Below are 15,749 nucleotides of genomic sequence, written 5' to 3'. Positions count from 1 at the left end.
CAGTCTGGAAAAACTTTGGAAAGTCTCTCCAAAATTTGTGCACGTGTACTTGGGGTCACGCTAGGAGGAGCAGGGTAAGGGTATCGCTTAACGGATAGTACTCGTTAAAAAATCCCTTCTTCAGCAAAACGGGAGCTGGTTCTTTGTAATGAATTTGCTGGTGAAATGGTAGGGAAGCGCATTTTGGATTTTCAGGAGCAACAGCGGCGTTCCCCGAGCTGTGGTGCTGCTCCTTGGCACACCGAAGACAGTGTCCAGGGAGCAGGGGCAGCTGTCGCACCAGTGGGTCCCTAATAGCCCACCTGCACGGTGTGGGGCGATTGCAGTGCGTGGGGACCGCGCGGGAGGCTGGAGGGATCTGATCCCAGCGTGTGAGACCACGGCTCCTCCAGGAGCCTCCATCGTGCTGGCAGGTCCTCTGGTGTCATCCCTGTCCTGTCATCCCCGTCCTAAGGTCTTGCTGCTTCCACAAAGAGCTTTAATGGAAGAAAAAAAGGAAGAAGGATGCAAACGTCTTGAGCTGGCAGCTTGTGGAAGGTGCTGGGTCCCATCTCTGCCTGATGGTGCCTTCACCACCCACCCAAGGCAGGACCTGCTACCCGGCACCAGGGTGCTGCGGCAGCTTCATTGCAATTTTGCTCCAGTAGTGCTGATCACAGTGCCTCAGCCCTTGTTTTTATTACTTTTGCTTCTCTCGCCGTGCACTGTTGAGGCTTGTGGTGTTCTGGCAAACAAGCCTTGACTGTAATAATTTCTGGCCCCTTATGGGAAGTTGTAACTCCAACGCAATGAAATATAAACTGGCAGAAAATGGAGTGGTTCCTTCTGCCGTTGCAAGCTGCAGCAGGCAAGCTTAGATGGAGATTTTCTCTTGGCTTTCCCTCCCCTGCTTTTGTTTTTTCCCCTCTCCATCAAAGGGCATAATCACCCTCCTCCAGCCCCCGAGAGGGAAACGTGCTGATGAAATGGCACAGTAAATCTGTGCTCGGCAGTGTCACAGCTCCAGGAGCTTCAGAAGGAGGTGACAGTGGGAAACCTGGATGTTGTTTGTCTTGTGGTCAAAAAGGCGCGTCGTAAGCGCTGCAGAGTGCTTGCGAGGGCATGGATGGCAGCCCCATCGCTCCTGGGGGAGCCTGGCTGAGGGGCACGGGGAGAAGCAAGGGGGTCTGCAGGCAGCAGGACATCGTGAGTCGGGGGGAGGATCAGCCTGAGCTGGGACTGGAGAGCAGAGCACAGACCATACCCTGCGCCCTGGGAAAGAGGGTATCATCCCCAGGATCCCTATCAGGAGGGTCTGGTGGCCCATGCCCAGAAGCGTTCAGAGGTTCTCTCATGATCTGGGATGGATGGCCCATGTCTCAAGAAGCTCAGGAACTTCTGCTGAAGACCAAAGCCCACCTTGCAGGGACCAAAGCTTTCTCAGGAGCTGCTCGGAGGTGATGGTGTGGGCATCTGTGGGCACTAGAGATTCCTGCTGGTCTCCTCGAGCTCTTCACCCCTGCTCAGCGCATCTTGGCCAGCATGAACACCAGCAGTGTGCCTGTTAACTGCCTGGCCCAGCACCCAGGCAGCTTCTTGCGTGGATCGGATCAGTCACGATGAGCCTGGACTCAGCCTTGTTTTCTACTCCTCAGGAGCAGCGTGAAAGAGAGATGTAAGAGGCTTGGGCAGCATGGCTGGGAGGCCCCAGGACCTCAGGCATGCAGTGAGAGCCGCATCTGGAGGGGATGTGGTGTCACCCCGCAGGGGGGTCGGTCCTCCCAGGGCAAGCTGGGGCTGTTTAGCACATGGGGGTCTCACTTGGGAAGCTGCTTGAGCCTGAGCATGGCGCTTGTGGCTCTTCCTCACTCGGGTTTGAGGCTGGTTAATCTCATCCATTGAGTGCGCCCCGATCTCTGCCATCACTGCAGCATCACGAGGTGTCGTTGCAGGCTGTATTCCATCCCTGTCCCGGCCTCAGAGTTCCATTTCAGTGAATTTTCTTGTCTGTGCCACCATCCCCTTATCCATTAGCAGATCAGCACAGGTTGAATTTCCCATGCGAGCGCTCCGCAGTCTGTCTTATATTTGTTTTGTTCAGGCTGCTTTTCCCTGGGCTTGGCAGTGTAATTTGTACAGATCTCTGCTGAGTTTTCCAAACCTTTAAATGAGCTTTTTTGTTAGCATGAAGCCTGGACTATTGATAGTAGAGACGTTAAACAACAGAAACATTGAGAGACATGCAGCAGAGCAGCGCACCTACCATCCAGGAAGGCTTCCTAACCTCTAGAGGTGCTCCTTGGCAGAAGCTCCATGGTTCAGAGATTTAATTAGATCTAATGCTCCAGCTGACCAGCCAAGCATTAAAAGGCATACCAGTTTTTAACTTGCGTCCCTTGCTGGAAGAGCTTTTATTATTTATTTCAGATGGATGTGTCAAAAGAGCTTGGATGTCCCAGACTTAATGTGTTCCTTGAATGGCTCTCTGAGGTCTGCAGCACGGGGGTCTCCTCTCGGCGCAGCTATGCCCAGCAGCAGGGCCTGCCTGCCTGCCGGCTTGCTCTGCACTGACTCTGCTCTCCCTTGGCCGGAGCGACATGCCTGTGAAATTTGGTCGAGTTTTCGGATCAGAAGTTGTATTTTCTGAGTGTCAGTTGCTGACTCTTCCTTGGGGCCTGGAAATGCAGCTGGGATTTCATCACCTCTCATTCACACCGGCCTGGAGCCCCAGTGACAGTGGGGCTGGTGATGCGCTGGGCACAGCCGAGCCTCTGCGCTGCGCCTTCCCCTAGAAATGCTTGAAGCAGAAACAAGCCCAACCCAACTGTACACAGACAAAGCCAGAGACCAAAGCTGTCATAGCTGGAAAAACAGAGCTGAAGAAACCTTCTTCATCCCCCTCCTGCCTGGTTTGCAGCGGTCATCACAGCAGGAGCGCTCTGGCTGTGCATCTCCTGTAGCAGCTAGCTGGGGCTTGGGGATGCGCAGGGCTCTGGATCACAGCCCTGATGGCTCTGCTCATGTTGGGCAGCCTCTGCAGGAGAAGGTTTCACGCTGTTCTAGTGAGCATGGCCACGCTCAGCCATCCCAGCTCGAGCACCAGCCATGCCCAGCTCACTGCTGAGGGCACCTTCTGCGACCTTGGGAGGTGTTTTTCTTCTTACTGCTGCATTTCCTTACTGCACTGTACGTATTGCGTCTCCAGGCTCCCGAAGGAGTCTAATCATAAGCTGTGGCTATGTCTGGCTTATACATCCATCTGAACTGAGGGGAGATGCAGGATTTGTTCACTTCTGTAGGGCAGATGTTCCTTATCTCTCGCTCTTTGGAGGTGAGGGTCATGCTTAGGACCTTTGCACCTGCTAACGTATGTCAAACAGGTCTCCAGCCAACCCCTGGGTGCTCTGGGTGCTGTTTATCCTCCATCCCAGTGCTGTAGTCTTCCCATCTTTGCCCTGGGAGGGGTCGCTAAGGCTGGATGGGTGTCACGATGCTGCGGGGCTGCAGGACTGTCCCTGTGCAGGAGGGGCCGTGGCTGCCTGTGTGACTGGGGTATGGCTGGAGATGAGGGCAGCAGCAGCAGGCATCCGGCTCCAGGGGCTGCCTGGGGGCAGCTGAAGGTTTTGGGGCTGGGGCTGGTTGCCCGTGTTGACTCCTGACTCCAAAGCCAGACCCAGGCTAGGCCACCAGGGATGCCACCGCTGCTCTGCAGGGGGAGGGGGTTGGCCACGTGGGCCGTTTCCCACCATGTGGAGGTGGAAAAGCACATCCTGCTCCTGCAGGAGGACGCTGCTGCGTCACATGGTGGGGCTGGGGGATTGGCACGTCTTGGTACGTGCATCAGGTCCCACCTGGACCCAGGTGCTACTAGAAGCTGGTTTGCTCCCAGGGCTGCTGGGGCTGCTGCAGTGGCAGCGCATGGAGGTCTGCAGAGCGTGCTGTGAAAATGTCTTCTGCAGGAGGATCCCGAAGCTCCTGGGTTTGTTCTTTCTCCTTCCTGTCCTGTCTGGGCAGGTTATAGATGTCCCCCTCCTCAGCAGGGTGCCTGCGTGTGGCTCTGCCTAGGTGCCTGCTGCAGTAGGATGCAAGTAGGTGAGACGAGTAGGCAGTAGTACCAAGTGGATGAGGAACCTCCTTTTCCTGCCTTGAGATTGACCTGGTAATTGCAGTCAGGAACCTGCACACCCCACCTGCCACCTCTGAGCTGTGGATGACTCTTCGTGGTGTGAGAAGCAAAGCCTGGAAGGGCAGGGCGGGCTGGAGAGGCTGCTGGCACCTTGGCTGAGGCAGATGAGCTTAGTGTTCTGCTGTATTTCTGGGAGCCACAGGTTTAATTCAAAGCTGCTCCCTGCCCAAGTCCATTTGTCTTCTGCTTTTGTTTTTGTATGACCCTGTCTGCCTCTGTCTCTCTTATTTCTTGGATGATGCTCGGTACTGGCTGCTCCAGCAGCTTTCTGGTAGCGGTAAGAGCCGTGGGTGTTTTGCTGTAGCAGGGATCCATGACCTTTGTCTGGCTGCAGTGCAATTGCTGCTTCAAAGTTGAGCAAAGGCTGAAATGCTGGAGCTCTTCCTTGGAGCGCAAGAAACCTGGGATCAGGGATGCAGACAGCTGGCACGTTGTGCTCCAACAGTGAAAGCCCCGCTGAAGAGGGACCCTGTAGCATCTGACCTCCACACCACCTTCAAGGATGTACTAGAAGTGGGGTGGCAAAGTGCTGGTACCGGGGAGCGGTGCAGCCGGCAAGCGTGGCTTGTCTTTGCCTGCCTGCACCTGGGGCAGCTGCTCGCATCCGGAGCTGAAACTCTAGCCTGGCTCTTGCAGACGGGAGGATGGATTTAGCCATTTTGTAGTCCTTGGAGAGAAGTGCTCGGTGCGAGAGGCGTGTGGGTGGTGGGATCAGCCGTAATTTGTGATTCAGAGGTACTAGGGACAAGCGGGACCTTCCTCCAGGTGAGCTGGAGCACAGGAGCATTTAAATAAATCAGTACATTAACGGCAAGCCAGGAGTGTGAGAGGGGGACCGCAGGAACTGCAATATAAAAGGCTGTCCAGGAGTAGGTGCGGTGTGAAGCGGGAGGGTTGATAGCTGTGAGGGAAACACGGGGAGATGGGTGGGATGTGGGCACGTGGCGGGGTGGCCCGAGTGGCCCTGCGTGCCGTTCCCCAGCCCTGTTGCCATCATTTGGGGTTGCACCAGTCACCCACTGTGTGCGAGGTGGCCCGCAGGGCTTCGTGCCTTCTCCGTAACCGCAGGCTGCGGCCGCTGGGAGCTGGGGTGGGGGTTGCTCTGGGATCGGGCTGGATCGACCCTCGTTCGTGTCTGCTGCGGCACCTGGGGTCTGTCCCACCCTGCCGTGCCTCACACTGTTGCTGACCTGCCTTTTGCTTTGTGCCTGCAGCAACCCCAAAGTGCAGATAGAAGCAATCGAGGGGGGCGCGCTGCAGAAGCTCCTGGTTATTCTGGCTACGGAACAACCCCTGGCTGTCAAGAAAAAGGTGAGCAAGCAGGGATGCACCACTGGGTAAAGCTGGTTTTGTGCTGAACTTGCTGTAAGAGCACTTTGGGACATCGCTGGCATCGTGTGGGATGCTACGCTGTCCCCCCATGCTGGGTGAGTTTTACTCTCCAGGGGTGCGGGAGGGTGGCCCTGGGTGCTGGACCACCCCCAGCAGCCCCAGCTGGCCGGTGCCTACTGGCCCCCCGGCACCGTGGGTCTCACCCCCACTGCCAGCAGCAGCACGCGCGGCAGCTCTGCCAGCCCTGTGGGGACAGGACTCGATGCTGCGGCTGCTCTGGGAGGAAAGGTGAGGGTCCCCATGGCAGGCGTAGCGATCAGAGGCTAACAAACATGGGAGCTGACGTCTGGAAGGAGCTAATTGCTGGAGCCAGCCCCGTGTCCTGCCTTTGGCGGTGGCTCTGGAGCAAGGCGAGCAGCGCCGAGAGCCCCCAGCCAAATGTGCAGTGCTGTCCATCGGGGTGGGGGCTTCCTCACCGCCTCCCTCCTGCCCTCCTCGCCGTACTCCCTGGAGCATGAGATCTCATTACCCTCTCTTCAGCATGTGATGCCACCTCTGTTTACGGGCTGTAAAATTATCTGGCTGCTCCCAAAAGCCCAGCCCCGCTGTTTTAACACGGTGCCCTCCTGCAAGAGGGGGTTTGGCAGGGCAAGGAAGCCACCAGCTCTTTCATTCATCTTCCATGCACCTGCTGTTCCGCAAACAGCTGTGTGCTGCCGGTGTTGTAACTAGCCCCTGCAAACATGTTCTCATCCAGTCCATGTAGGAGTGCTCCAGTGAGGGAGAGGCTGGGGAGCCCCTTTGCTTTTGGCCGGGGGTGTGAGGAGGTCCTGGCTGGAGAGGTGCACTGCGGGATGCTCCGTGCTCAGAAGCTCCTCCCAGGAGTGCCCATGGCTCAGTCCGGAGCTCATTTTGGTGTGTGGGGGATAGCTGGGTGTGCAGAGGCCTTTACCAGCATCGCTTGCACCCCTGGGTGGTGGGTGCGGGACCGTTCTTTCCAGCCTGAACACGTCCCGCTGGTAGCCCCTGGAGAAGAGCTCAGGATTGTCCACATTTACATGTGGCCTTACAAAAACCTCCAAGGGCTGAACCCCTTTTTCCAGGATAGAGGCTTTTAATTTCCAGTTCCCGTGCTGCTTACAGTCTCCTGCAGCCAGGATCCCAAGGACAGGCTGGTGCCCCAGCCCCTTCCCTCACAGGGCAGCAGCCCACGGCTCCCGCTCCGGTGGGTTTTCTGCCCCAGTGCTCGCAGCAGTGCGCAGCAGCAAGGCCAAAAGTGCATCTCTTCCCTCCCCCATCCTTTGGCCTGTGGTTGAAACAGGAGACAAACATCCTCCGATTCACCAGCGGCAGCTCGGAAGATGGAAAATAGAAACAAATGGGACCGGGGAAGACGTGGCTGTCAGCTCCGATCCGTCCGTGGGGACCGGGGATGCGCAGTCCACCTCGGTGCGGAGGGGCCGGCTCTGCTCGCTGGCGGGCGCCCGGATGAGCATCCCCGTCCCGCTGCCTGTGGGCGGCATCAGCCCGTCCCCTCTGCAAACCACGGGTGTCAGAACCAGACGAGTGTAAGAGTGTAAGAGTGTAAGAGTCAGCTGCTGGCCCCTCGTTGCTTCCTGGTTATAACCCTGTGCCGCTCAAGGCCCAGGAGGCAAGGGCGGGTGGGCTGGTGTCTCTTGCTTGCGGTGCGTGGTGCTGCACCATGACAGAGCCCTGTTTTGGGGCTATGTCCTGGGAAACATCATGGTGGTGTCCTCTGGCCACGTGGGTGCAAGGGAGAGGACATTCCCCGGGTGTCCAGATCATCTCAAGGGGATCAGGCTCTGCTGAGCGGTGCTGGATCCCTCCTTCACCTCGTCCTTAGCCTGTAGTTGTGCTCTGTGCCACGGACCGGCAGGGGCAAACCGCATGGAGAAATGGTGGCGTTGGGTCTGTTGGGGTGCTGGCTGCAGGGGCTGTCATTCTAGCACATGCCATGACGGTCTGGGTTGGAGTTTGGGTGAAAGTCACCCAAGTTTGGGCAGCCTCACAGCACCAGGGAGAGCTGGGCTCAGGAGAAAAAGGAGCTCCCGGGGATGCCCCTCAGCAAGGAGAGCTTTGAGCTGTGCACAGGTGGGTTGGAGAGTGTTTCTCCTGTCCCCGTGGGGCGCCATGAAGAGAGGTTGTGCCAAATGTGGCGGCTGCAGCCACGTTGCTGATGGAGCTCTCTCCCTGCCAGGCTCTCTTCGCGCTGTCCTCCATGCTGAGACACTTCCCCTACGCCCAGCAGCAGTTCCTCAAGCTGGGCGGCCTCCAGGTCCTCAGGAGCCTCTTCAGGCAGAAGGGGATGGAGACCCTCCATGTCCGTGTGGTCACGCTCCTCTACGACCTCATCGTGGAGAAGGTGAGGAGCTGGGGGAGGGTCGGGACCCAGCCAGGCACTCCCCACCTCCACCCCCTCCCCACACCACAGGAGCCGCACGAGCATCCGTGCTGGTCTGTGCCGTCGGGATGAATTTCCCCCAGCCTGCGGGGCACGAGCGCCTGGGAGAGCCCAGCGTGGGCTTAAACCTTTATTTTTCATTAAACTGCTGCCACCGTTTCCACCCGGGGGTGTTTAAATAACAGAACGGCAGGGACACAGCCAAGGAGCAGCCTGCGGCGAGCTGGGCTCGGCGTCCAGCCGCCAGCTGCCCCCTGCCCCTCGCCTGCCTGCCCGTCCCTCGCTGGAGCCCAGCCCACAACCTTAAGTGTTTTATTTCCAAATACTGTGGATTGCCACTGTAAACGTAAGTTTAAAACCTGTCTTTCCTTGCCATCGCTCGCTGTTTAGTCTGTGTGTTTCTCTTACTCCAGAGAACAGAAATTAAATCCACTTTCACTCAGTTTATAGCCAATTTGCCCCGCAGATTATTACTGCTGTAATACTTGGGTTTCAGGCACCGCGGAGCGATGCCTGCATTTTAAAACAGCTGTTTTCCAGGAGACTTTGTCAAGGTGCAAATCATTTTAGTGGGTCTCAAACCTTACCAGGTGCTGGCTCCAACGTGCCGCGGTCCATCCTCGTGCCTGCGGGGGGAGGGTGCCCACGGGGGCGTCTCACCTGCACCGCTTCTGCCCATCCCGCTGCAGGTTTTACATCAGCCCCATCCGCTCCCCGGCCGCAGGCCTGGCACGTCCTCAGGTTTATGTTCAAATAATGGTTTTTCCCTGTCTTTCGGACTGGGAATGCCGTGTACCAGTGCCGGCCCCTCGTGGAGGAGATGGGGGAGCCGGGGTGCCCGCGGGGCGCAGGGCTGGTGGAGCCGGGGGCAGGTTTGGGCTGGCTGATGGCCATGGCTTGGCTTGAACGTCCTCTGGCCTTGTCCTTGGCAGCTCTCCGTGCTGGAGCGGGGGTTCCTGGGGCTCCGAGTGGCTTTTTTTGCCGCCTTCTTTCCTTTTCACCCCAAGTCCTGCGCGGCCGGCAGGGGGTTAGCCAGCAGCTCTCTCGGGGCACTGGGAGAGGGGGGGGTCTCCTTGGCGTTGTCCCTCCTCGTCCCCACTGGGTCCTTCCCGTAAATCCGTGGGACCGAGCCGCTGGCCACCCAGGGTCCCTTCCAAGGTGGTGAATGGGTCACAGAAAATCCTACGGGCACCCTCGGGGGTGCAGGTGGCCCCCGGGGACAGGGTCAGCCGGGTCTCGTGGCAGCTCCTGGGCACGCTGCCTGCCCTCTCCTCCCCCAGGGCTGCATTTCTGCTCGCCACCCAGCAGAACCCCTCATCCCCCTGCCGGGGAGCAGCCCTGCACTATGCAAAAGTAATTAGGGAAGCGAAGACATAATAGTTATTACAGGGGGCCACCAGCCAAGCCAGGCGGATCCACTGGGGCAATGGAGCCTGTCTGGGGAACTTCATGCTACCCACAGCCACTCGGCCACCCGAGCCCCAAAGGGTGCCCGGGTCGTGGGGGTGGGACGTGTCCCTGCCTCCCCCCGGCGCTGTCGGGGCAGGTCTCCGGCTGGGAGGGGGCTGGCAGCCCCACTGCCCCCACCGTGCTGCTCTGGGCACCCTCACGGCAGGGCTGCGGTGTTTGGGGTCTTCTGGGCTGGGCTGGAAGAGTCAGGTCTGCCCGTGGCTGGAGCAGGGGGGGGGGTCTCCATCGGTCCCCCAGGAGCAGCGCAGAGGCTGGCAGCGAGGTGTGCTAGGTGCTGCAGGAGCCTGCCCAGCAGCCTGAAGCAGCAGACGCAGAGACTTTACAGGGTCTTCTGCTGAACTGTCTTCATCTGGAAGTTCTGCTTCCAGGGCCACGTGGTGCTGAACCCCCCCGGGCACCGGGAGTTTTCCAGGGTGGGCGACCAGGGACACACAGGGAACCGGGACCAAACTTTGTCTTGGTTTTCTGTTGTAAGTCACTCCCGAGGCAGGTGTTCGGGGTGTGTGGCTTCCTCTCCTGCGGCAGCCGCTGCCTCTTAGGGGCATTAATCCCTGTCCCACCACTTGCCACAGATGCTGCTTGAGGACTCCCAGCACGGAGAGCAGACGGAGGAGAAAATCCAGCAGTACAGGCAAGTCAAGCTGGTCCCGGCGGTGGTGGAGCAGGACTGGTGCGTGGTCGTTTCCAACCTGCTGGCCATGCCGGAGCACGACACTCGGGAGAAGGTCCTCAAGATGGTCGGCGTGCTGATGGCCTTCTGCAAGGAACGCTACCGCGGGGACCAGGCACTCAGCACCACCCTCAGCCTCCTGCGCAGCGAGTACGAGGAGCTGGCAGCGGAGGAGCAGAGGGAAGGGGACAAAGATGGCTATTTCAAGGAACTGCTTGGCTCTGTAAATACCATCATTCAGGAGTTAAGATGAAGAGAGCTGTAGGTGCGGTTCAGTTCCAGATCATTCAGGGTAACAGTGTGAGTTTCGATGGCACCGGTGCGAACGCATTTCTGAATAAACTGCGGGAGTAAATGAGATGCCACCACTGGGCGAGTGTGACAACAGCTTTGTTATTAAAAGACAAGTGGTTGGGGTAGATCTTTTGCATGGGGTACTGCTGGGAAAATAGAGATATATACCTTACGGGGAACGAGGTAGAGTCCCAGCTCGCATTGCCTCCAACCCTGGTACCTTACGTGTGTTCTCGGTCCGTCTGCAGGATTATTCGGGGTGGGAAGGGCAGAGGGATGCAGGACTGGCCTCTGCTGCGCGGAGGGGAGCGTTTGTTCCCGCAGCTCGGATCTGCCTTTGTTCTTGCCTGGCGATGACCCACGGTGTCTGTGATCTTTTATTTTCTTCTGTATAATGCATCTCCGCACTCAGGCAGCACCGTTTGCCTTCGGATTGCTTTGTGCTTGTACAGGAGAGCTGAGTGGTGTTTCCTTGGAATGTTGCGTGGAGGGGTGGGCTCTCCGGGGGTCTCTACTCCAGCCTTCCCTCGGAGCAGGACTGTCCCTGGTCAAGCTGGTGTGGCTGTGAGCGCCGCCAGGAAGCCCGGCTGTGCCACCCTGCCTGCACAGGGGCCAGCAGCTCTCCCGCAGCCCCTCGCTGCTTGGGGGCAGCCACGTCCCAGGGGCTGGGGGTTCATACGTGTACCCAAGCCCGGCTGTGGTACGGCCGTGGAACCGCTCCTTCCAGCACAGGGTGTAGCCAGCGGGTGAAGCGCGCTTCGCCCTACAACAGACCATTGAGCTTGTCTGCTTGCCGCCTTCGTGTCTTTGGAGATGGCTTCCAGGGTGACCTCTGGGGTTGGGGGTGGCCAGCCAAGGCGTGTTCGTCCCCGACGCCCAGCAGGCTCCCCTTGCCGGGGTGGCCGTCTCCCTTCACACAGCCCTTGCGGTTGCATCTTCTGCTTCCCTTTCCTCCGGGCTCATGCCCTGTTCCCCCAGCGGTGTCCTGGCAGGTCCCCGTGCTGGATGGGCGGTTGGGGAAGATGTTCTGCCCTGTCCCTGTTGAGCTGGCTCTGTGTCCCCATGTTGTCCTTTCTCAGAAGAATAAGAAATCAAAGTGCTGCCCAGCCCCTGGCCTGGAGATGAGTGTTGCCTCCCCCGCCATCAGCAAAGATTATAGAAACGAGAAACTAAATTTTGTCATTTTGTCTGTTTAATTGCAGTGAAAACCCTCTCCTTGTTCTGAACTGTTTTGTAGGGAGAGGCGAGGGGAGGGGAGAGGAGAGAGATTTGGGGTCTGCAACAGACTCAGCAGCACGGCACGGCGGCTTGGGGGTGACACTTGTCTCGCTCCCACCCTGCAGCGGTCATTTTCCTGTAGCAGGATCCCGATAGAACCGGAGTGTGGTGGCAGGCGGGTGCCGACCACTGGCTTGGGCAGTTCAAGCCATTTTCCTGCCGACCCATCTTTGAGGTGCCTTTTGCGGGGGGCAGCAGCTTTATCCCTGCAGGCTTTGCCCGGCAGCACGAGAGGCGATGGCAGAGTGTGGGGTGGGACGCCCCAGCACAGGGACAGCCCAGCACCGGGACGCCCCAACACAGGGACAGCCCAGCACCGGGACGCCCCAGCACCGGGACGCCCCAGCACGGGAATGCCCCAGCACCGTGACACCCCAGCACCGGGACGCCCAGCTTTTGGCCGCAGAGCGCCGCTGCAGCCGCCTGGCCCCGCTGCCGCCAGATCAGGCCGAGCATGCCCTGCTCCCAGTGCCCTGCCGAGATGATTATTTCTAATTCCTGTGTTCACTTTCAGAATTGCTTTCTAGCAATAACAGGTATTTCAATCACCGCTGCTCTTGCCACCAGCTTAATGGGACCCAGGGGCTGCTGCAGCACCAGCGTTGCACAGGGGCAGAAACCACATGAGTAACGAACGCGGGGGCTGGTGTCCCCCAGCCCCGACCCGGGGCTTTATGAGGGGCTGGGATTCACCCCCCATCCGCTGCTGCTGCCCCAGACAGGGACCCCCTGCAGCCAGCACAGCCTGGCAGGCGATCGATCGGGCTGTTTCAAGGCTGTTAGCCTTTCCTGATGCTAAAATATTTCTGGCTACTGTTTACAGCATGTCAGTTGTCACTGTTAAGTAGTGGGGCTAATTATAAATATCGATTTTTTTTTTTTTTTTTTTTTTTTGTCCTTTCTGAGTTTTGGTTCAGGATGTTTTTCTGGGATTAGAAATGATATTTTTTTTATTTTTATTTTTTTCTGAGATGCATTTCCCAGCCGGTCCTGCCAGGATTTTGCTTTGTGGACTAAAAAAAAAAAGTAAAAATCTATAATGGCAACAGCCAGGGAGCAGAGCTGGGGTGTCAGCAGAGGGATTTCCCTGGCCCTGTCACTGTTTCACAGCTGGATTTAGCAGGGTCGGGGAGGTCTAACGCCTCTTTAAGGCTGGGCAGGGAGAAGACCAGCAGCAGCAGCCACCCAGCTGGGTCCCTGCCTGTCCAGCCCCCCCTCGGTGATGCAGCTGAGGAGCTGCATGACATTAAAGGGGAGCAAAACCCCCGACAAACCCACAGCCGTAACTCCCGGCAACGTGTATCCCAAGCCCTTCGGAAGCTGAGGACGCTCGTGCTGCAAAGGCTTTTTGAGGTCCTTGGCCAAGGCTGATGCTCCGCGACCTTTGCAGCCAGCAGCTGTGTCCCAGCCCTGCGGCCCTGGGCGGGGTGTTGGGGGAAGCAGTTGCATCTGGGGGGGGTGTGTGGGATTGCGCCCCGTAACCCCCCCAGTGCGCTGCTGGTTCGTTACCCGTGCCGGCGGCTGGTGCCCTGGCAGGACCTTCGTGGCGGGGGCTCTGGCTGCTGGCGGCCTTTCGGCTCTCGCCCCGAGCCCTTGCTCTTGCCCCCCTGGCCCTTCTCTCCTCGGGGCTGGGGTCCCTGCGCCCGGGGGGGTCCCGGCAGGGGGTGAAGCTGCCAGGCACTGCCCACTCCCAGCGCAGCTCCCGTCGGCGGCTGAATACAACAAATTACCTCAAATTACCTGGACCAAATTACCTGGAAATCCTCAGCACCCTGTTTGGCATTTGTGCAGGCTCTGACCCCCCCCCGCTGCGGCAGCAGGTGACTCCGCTCCTGGGCCGGGCTGCTGGGCCACCCACTGTACCCCCACAGCCCCCCTGAGCAAAGCCCTTCCTCCCTCCAGAGCCCGGACACCACGGGGATGGGCACAGGGCTCCGTGGGGCCCCGCACCCCAGCCGTGGGCTCTGTCCCCGTGGGGTGACAGGTGCGCAGCCAGGGCAGTGGCAACCACAGGGCCACGGAGGGCACGGAGGGCAGCCACGGCCAAGGCTCAGTCCTGGGGGCTGCAGCCCGAGAGGGGCAGCCTACCCCCTGCCCTGCCCCCCGTCCCTGCCTGGCCCTGGAGGGTGATGGAGAAGCGCAGGTGGGCGCTGGGCTGAGTCCCCCCGCCGTACCTGCTGGCCCAGGCTGGTGTCCCCGCTAGTGACAGGTCCCCAAGTGGCGTTGCTGGTCCGTAGTGAGGGGCTGAGCCCCACTGCCTGCCCCGGGGGCCGCGGGCAGGATGGGGGCCAGGACCAGCCCGTCGTGCCCCGGCTGCCACGTGTGGCCGCGCTGCCAGGGCTGCTGCTGGCGGCACAGGGGGCAGGGGCGCGGGGCGATGCGGGTGCATCCCGCTCCGGCCACTGACATCCCGCTGCCCCACATTCCTGCAGCCTCCCAGTGTGGCACAGCACCTTCGCCCCCCCAGCAGCCGCCCTGCACCGGGACCACAGTCTGTGTGGAGCAAGCAGGGACTGGAGGGGCCCTGGGGCAGCTGGGGACCCAAGCAGGGTTCGCTGCACCGTGCGCCTCTGTGGGTCTGGGGCAGCGGGGCTGGGATAGGCGCTTCCACCCTTGATTTTGGAGGTAGCTGGGTCCCCCTGCCAGCAGCCTGGCTGGGCTGGCGGCGCACAGGGCCAGGCCAGCGCCAGCGTTGTCTCCCCTTGCAGCCGCAGCAGCACCGGGAGGGCTGTGCCGGCTCAGCCCGAGCTCCCCAGCCCCAGATCCTGGCGCGCAGCGGGCAGGGAGGGGGCTCAGAACAGAGACCACCGCTGTGCTTCCCTGGGCTGCCCGCCAGCCTCCACAATCCACACCACAGGGGAGTCCTGAGCCTTCCGCGCTGGAGCATCTGATGTGCCTTAATGGATTTTTCCTTTTCCCACCCATTTGTTGGGGGTTTTGAACCCACACGCCCCCCCCCACCCCCCACCCCCCACCCCTCTGCCCTCCTGTGTAATTGAGTATTTGAAGCTTGGCTGCCTCGGCTTGTTTTGAACCCAGCACCCACGCTTGCTGCTGCCGTCCTGTTGGAACGTGCAGCGTAGGGCGGTTCGCTCCCCTCTCCGCACCCATCCCGTCCCACCCAGCGGGATCCCCCCGCCAGCCAGGAGAGCCCCCAGCCCACCGCCCGCCTGGGGCTGGGCTCCCAGCCTGGCAGCGGCGAGGCTGGTCCAAGCAAAGGGAGAGCACGGCGAGGAAAAGGCAGCCGTTGAACAGCATCAAACCTCGGCACAGAAGCCTTCACACGCAATTAAAGCAGCATAAATTCAACGTGGCTTGGTTCACCGCTGAACTGAATTAAGAGCACCTGCAATGTACAATAAGACAATCTCCTGGGGCCTTGGTGTGGTTTCACTAATACACCTCAGAAGACTCTGTAGGTTCATCTTCCTGAGACAGGTCCCTGCTCCCGGGACGGGCCAGAGGGCGGCTGGGCTCGGGCACGGCCTCACCCGGTGCTGCAAACCCCCAAATCTTCCCTGTTCAACGGATACTTCGGTGTCGCGGGGGGCGATGGGGGGCAGCCGTGCCTGGCTCCCGCCCACGAACGCCGGTGGACAGGGAGGTCCCACAGCCCCTCACTGCCCAGAGGTGCTGCGGGTCCCCTCCGTCCCCAGCGCCCCGTGATTTCTTCTCCCGTTAGCTGGAGAGCGGCGCAGAGCCGCAGGGAAGGGGCGAGGTGATCGCTGCACCCATGGCGGAGCGCACTGGAGACCCTCCCCACCTGGCACCCGCGCGGCTTTTACAACCCAACACGGTTCTGTTTGCTCCCTCCCGGTAGGAGAAAGCATTCCCCTCCAGCCGCCGCAGCGGAGAGCAACTGCACAAACCCTTCCCCAGCGCTTAATTACATCAAGCAGTAATTACTGTAATTCTTTTCAATTGGCTCTCTAATAAAGTTACAGTTTCGCTTGCGCCCGGACCCCCTCGCTGTGCAGCGCCGCTGCCTGCAGTGCTGCTGCCAGTTCCACCTGGGTTTAAGGTTGAAATTCTGACACGCCAGGGTCAGCGCGTTGGCACCCAACTGCCGAAGTCACCCGCTCGCAGGGGCCTGGGTCTGGCCCCTTTCCACGCGCAGG

The 15,749-nt window shown here is 59.7% G+C and overlaps 1 protein-coding gene across 9 annotated transcripts in view; it reads left to right on the top strand.

Annotated features, from left to right (window-relative positions):
- SIL1 (SIL1 nucleotide exchange factor) overlaps window positions 1–10,427 on the top strand; it is a 97,088-nt gene extending 86,661 nt beyond the window's left edge. For all 9 annotated transcript variants that reach the window (XM_040603895.1, XM_040603893.1, XM_040603896.1 and 6 more), the window contains 3 exons: window positions 5,380–5,476; window positions 7,716–7,880; window positions 9,962–10,427. In XM_040603895.1, coding sequence (XP_040459829.1) covers window positions 5,380–5,476; window positions 7,716–7,880; window positions 9,962–10,312 — 613 coding nt within the window. In that variant the 3' untranslated portion in view covers window positions 10,313–10,427. The remainder of the gene's footprint in view (window positions 1–5,379; window positions 5,477–7,715; window positions 7,881–9,961) is intronic.
- Window positions 10,428–15,749: the final 5,322 nt, after the last annotated feature.

The sequence above is a fragment of the Falco naumanni genome, chromosome 8, assembly GCF_017639655.2.
Source record: "Falco naumanni isolate bFalNau1 chromosome 8, bFalNau1.pat, whole genome shotgun sequence".
NCBI lineage: Eukaryota > Metazoa > Chordata > Aves > Falconiformes > Falconidae > Falco > Falco naumanni.
This window is presented reverse-complemented; position numbering and strand designations above follow the sequence as displayed.